The 5,000-nt window shown below is 39.0% G+C and overlaps 1 protein-coding gene across 1 annotated transcript in view; it reads right to left on the bottom strand.

Annotated features, from left to right (window-relative positions):
* Positions 1 to 5,000, bottom strand: part of l3mbtl4 (L3MBTL histone methyl-lysine binding protein 4) — a gene marked incomplete at its 5' end in the record, with an annotated part of 32,036 nt that overhangs the window by 26,777 nt on the left and 259 nt on the right. The window contains 1 exon segment of the mRNA XM_079487946.1: positions 4,489 to 5,000. This exon segment is cut by the window's right edge and continues 259 nt beyond it. Coding sequence (XP_079344072.1) covers positions 4,489 to 5,000 — 512 coding nt within the window.

The following is a 5,000-nucleotide window of genomic DNA, read 5'->3' on the forward strand; positions in this document are numbered from 1 at the left end:
CACAGAGAGAGAGACACACACAGAGAGACACACACAGAGATTTTTTTTTGATTTTTGAAACAACTTTATTTAACAAGACAATTCCATTGATCCATCTAAACAATCAACTTTAGATTAATAACACGTCAAAAATGAGTTCCCCTTCAAATACAGTACAGATGATATTATTATAACACCACTGCAGTTTAAAAGACTCGATGTCATTCATTACTTTGTAATACTTATATTCAACACCAACCCTAGCTTTTAAAAAAGCTTTAAACATAAGTACAACATCTTGACCATTTCTATTCTCCATTCTATTTCTCCTTGTGATGTAAATTGCAAGTTTAGCTTGCCCAACAATAAAATTAATTAACTGCCATTTTATTCTCAGTTGTTGACCATATCTCGAACCCAAAATAAACACATTAAAAGAGAAGTTTTCTTGAAATCTTAAAAACAAATCTTTCAATAAGACAAAAAGCATTTCCAATCTAACACATTCTGTAAAACAATGAAATACTGTTTCTCTGGTACCACAAAAAACACATTTGTCAATGACCTCAGCATTTATAACAGAAACAAAAGCATTAATAGCTATAGCCCCATGCAAAATACGCCACTGCAAATCCCCGGTTTGCTTGTTCAATGGTGGTTTGTATATCACCCTCCAAACTGGTTTATCCTCTTCTTCTAGCCTAAATTTTTCTCGCCACACAGTGTCTGTCTTCTCATTTAGTGCCACTTTGTTTAAAATTTTAACAAAGCATTTATACAGCACTTTGCCTGCAACCAAACTCAACTCCAAATCAAGCAACCCTTTTAAATTCAGTAGTATACCAGACATACCCTTTAAATCTGGTGAAATACAAATTTTCGGGAATGGATCTCTCGCCTTTGGAACCAGCCTTCCATTACCAAGATTTTGCAACATGACTAATTCTTCCTCTGTTAATCTTCCTTTCCATGTTTTTAAAATTAGCTCAGTTTGACGAGAAGACCTCTGGCCTAAGGCCGTGGCCAATGCAGACACATCACTTAAGTCAGGTCCTACAACATCAATTAAGTCTTTCATTTTTACCATACCGGAGCCACATAATCTTCGCGTAAGACCTGGAAAACACTCATTTGCTAAAGCAAAACGAGCTCCTTTGACCAACGGCTCCTCAAGCAACCAGAATAAAGAACCCGTCTCTCCATTCCTGATAAAATTAAAGTGTCCCCAAACTTTAAAAAGTCCACGGTAGAAAAACGGTAGGTCCTTTAAGTTCAGCTGCTTATGATCCATGAGTAACAGACTGCGGTCAAGTCCAAGTCCATCAGCTTTCTGTAGAATAATCTGAGCAGCATTTCTCCATACCAGATCTTCAGGACCAGTTAATAGTCTCTGGATGAATTGCAAGCGAAAAGTTGCTAGTCTACTTGAAAGGTGCACCAATCCTTGTCCACCTTCTTCCACAGGCAGAAAAAGTACACTTTGGGGAACCCAATGGAGCCGATCCCAAAAAAAATTAACAAACAGACTTTGCAACTTGGAAAGCAAACCAGGAGGAGGGTCCACACATGTCATTCTATGCCACAATGATGAGGCAGTCAAATTATTAACTATTAACACCCTTCCTCTAAAGGATAACTGTGGATGTATCCACTTCCATTTCTTTAATCTACCCTCTATTTTTTCAGCCACACCAACCCAATTTTTTTCTTGCGTGACAGTATCCCCAATAAAGACTCCCAGGTATTTAATTCCTCCTTTTTTCCAAGTTAAACCACCAGGTAATAATGGTGGACTCTTCTCCCATTTCCCAACAACCAAAGCATCACTTTTACTCCAGTTTACTTTGGCAGCAGATATGCTTCCAAAGTCTTCAACAATTTTAACCAGGGAATTTATATCTTTCTGTCCATTAACCATAATCATAACATCATCAGCATAAGCTGATATTTTATGCTGCAAGTTGTTATTGGGTAGTACTAGACCTTCTATTCTAGACCGCAACTTATTTAACAATGGTTCGATTGCCAAAGAGTACAGCATTCCAGATAGTGCACAACCCTGTCTAATGCCTCTACTTACTTTAAAAGGGGCGCTCAAACCACCATTGACTTTTAGCATACTTTCAATGTCTTTATGTAGCACTTTAATTATTCCAATGAAACCTGGGCCAAATCCAAATGCCTTTAGAGTTTTCCAAAGATACTGGTGCTCAACTCTATCAAATGCTTTCTCTTGATCAATGGAAATTAGTCCTACATTGATACCCAAAAGCCCAGCAACTTCCATTGCATCCCGAACCAAAAAAATATTATCAAAAATAGACCTAGTAGGCACACAATATGTTTGATCAGGGTGTATGACCTGCCCCATCACCTCTCTCAATCTATTGGCCAGAGCCTTAGAGAAGATTTTCAAATCAGAGCACAACAAGCTCACCGGTCTCCAGTTCTTAATTTCTTGCAAGTCGCCTTTCTTTGGTAGAAGAGTTATCACAGCTCTCCTACAACTCAAAGGTAGAGAGCCCTCAACTATGCTCTCATTGAGAACACCCAAGAAATCCTCACCCATCACCTGCCAGAAAGCTTTGTAAAACTCAACTGGAAGACCATCAATACCAGGCGCTTTTCCGCCCTCCATGTTCTGTATTGCATTCCAAAGCTCTTGCTCACACAAAGGCTTCTCACACACTGCCTTTGACCGTTCCTGTAGCTTTGGTAAACCTGCATAAAAACTAGCAGACATTTGTTCATCTTCATCATATTCACTCCCATACAGTTCACTGTAGAACCTTACAGCCCGCTGTCTTATTTCGGACGGGGCTGTCAGCTCTTGCCCATTTTCTGAGCGCAGGGAGTGAATAAGTCGACTCTGGCCATTTTTCCTTTCTAAATTAAAAAAGAATTTGGACGGGGCATCCATTTGTGTGAGATTTTGATAACGGGACCTGACCAAAGCTACCTTTGCCTTCGTGCCTAGTAGGTCCGCAATACATAATTTTTTGGACTTCAAGGCATCAATACCACTCTGCTCTCCAGTGACCTCTATTAATGATTGTAATTCCACAATTTCAGCTTCAAGGTTTTCCATTTTTTGTGCTATATTTTTAGAAACATTAAAAGTATACTGTTGACATAACAACCTGATTTCAACTTTCCCATAGTCCCACCACTGACGTAAATTCACGAAACACTCTTTTTTAAATTTAAATTCCTTCCAAAAAAAGATAAAAACCTCTTTAAAATTTAAATCACTCAACAGAGAAACATTAAAATGCCAATAGGCACTCTTTGACCTAATATTTGCTATAAAGAATTTGCATGTGACAATTGCATGATCAGAGAATCCAGATGGACTAATAACACAACTTTTCATAATGTTAAAATGATGTTTAAAACAGTATAATCGATCTAATCTGGCCAAAGAAATTAAGTTCTCCCGGGTATGTGTCCACGTATATTGTTTATCACTTTTATTCAAACGTCTCCATATATCACACAATTTGTAAGTCTCAATCAAAGTCCGTATAGCACGACTTGAGGGTTCATGAGGTTCAGCATGGTTCCGATCTAATACATAATTCTCTGTGCAGTTAAAATCACCGCCTAAAAATAAAAATTCATCTGAGCTACAACTCTGCAAGACTCCATTGAGATTATTAAAAAGACAAACTCTCTCAACACCATTAGTAGGAGCATACACATTAATAAACACAACATTACATTTTTCAAACTGCGCCCGTATAGCAATAAGTCTACCAGGAATATCTTGTTTCACCTCAAAGGAAGGAGGAGTAAAATGCTTGGCAAACAAAACAGCCACCCCTCCTCTGGTAGAACTCATATGAGAGCACACCACCAATCCTTCCCATTCTTTCATCCAGTCAGTTTCATTTAGACCATCACTGTGTGTCTCCTGAACAAACGCAACATCTATTTGCTTTTGTTTTATTAGTTCAAATAACTGTGCTCTTTTATACGGGTCTCGTGCCCCATTCATATTAAGAGTGCCTACCCTCACTTCACTCATTATAAAAAAGGTTGGTGATAGAAGGACTTGAATTAGGACAAGCTTCAGTATGTATAAGCAAAAAAGGTTATATTGTTTCAAACCCATCCTCTATTTGAAGTTCTGATCTCAATTTTGCAACAAATTTCTTTAATCTATATATTTCTTGGACAGTAAACTGTTCTTCACCCTCACCTCGCATTAACATCCCCACAGAGTCAATGAACATACTACGGTCTGGAAAAAAATCTGTCACCTGAACATTTTTCATGTTTTTGGTTTTTTGTAAAAAAGACCGAACTTTTCCAAAAGAGTAAGCACTACGCCTACTCCTTTTGTCCAAAGTTTCACTATCAGACTCTTCAGCAGTACTGCTTTCAACATCCTTACATGCATCAACTTGTATTTCTTGCAGTTGTTTTGACTTTGCATCCCCTTTTTTTTACTTTATTCCTTTTCCTCTTGGCAGAAGTGGGTGTTTTAAAAATGGCACTATCACTCACATACTCCTCACTAAGCCCATCCTCTACCACCAGTTCCCCCTCGACCACTCCTGAACCTCCCATCCATGCATCACCTGTCCCAGTCTTTGCTGTCTCCATCACAGCTTCAGGGTGCTCGACTGCTCTAACAACCTCCTCCTCCACAGCAACTGCTGCGTCCGCCACTTCTTTTAACGTGACCATCATGTCCTCAGCCTGTCCCGGACACAATCTCCTAATGTGTCCCTCCCCTCCGCATTTAAGGCATTTCATCGTCTCTGAGCTTGCAAATACAACATAGTCAAAGCCATCAAGTCTAAACTTAAAAGCCACATTTATTTCCTCGACTTCACTTTTGAGCACCATATAGACCTGCCGTCTGAATGAGACTACATGTTTAAGAGAAGGGGATTTACAGCCCAACGGAACTTTTCTTATTTGCGACACGATTTTTCCATGTCTGGACAACTCTGTGAGCAGCAACTCATCCTTTATAAACGGGGGCACATTAGACAGAATGATCTTTCTGGCTG

The sequence above is a fragment of the Barbatula barbatula genome (genome assembly GCF_947034865.1).
Source record: "Barbatula barbatula genome assembly, chromosome: 23".
In the NCBI taxonomy this organism is placed as follows: Eukaryota; Metazoa; Chordata; class Actinopteri; order Cypriniformes; family Nemacheilidae; genus Barbatula; species Barbatula barbatula.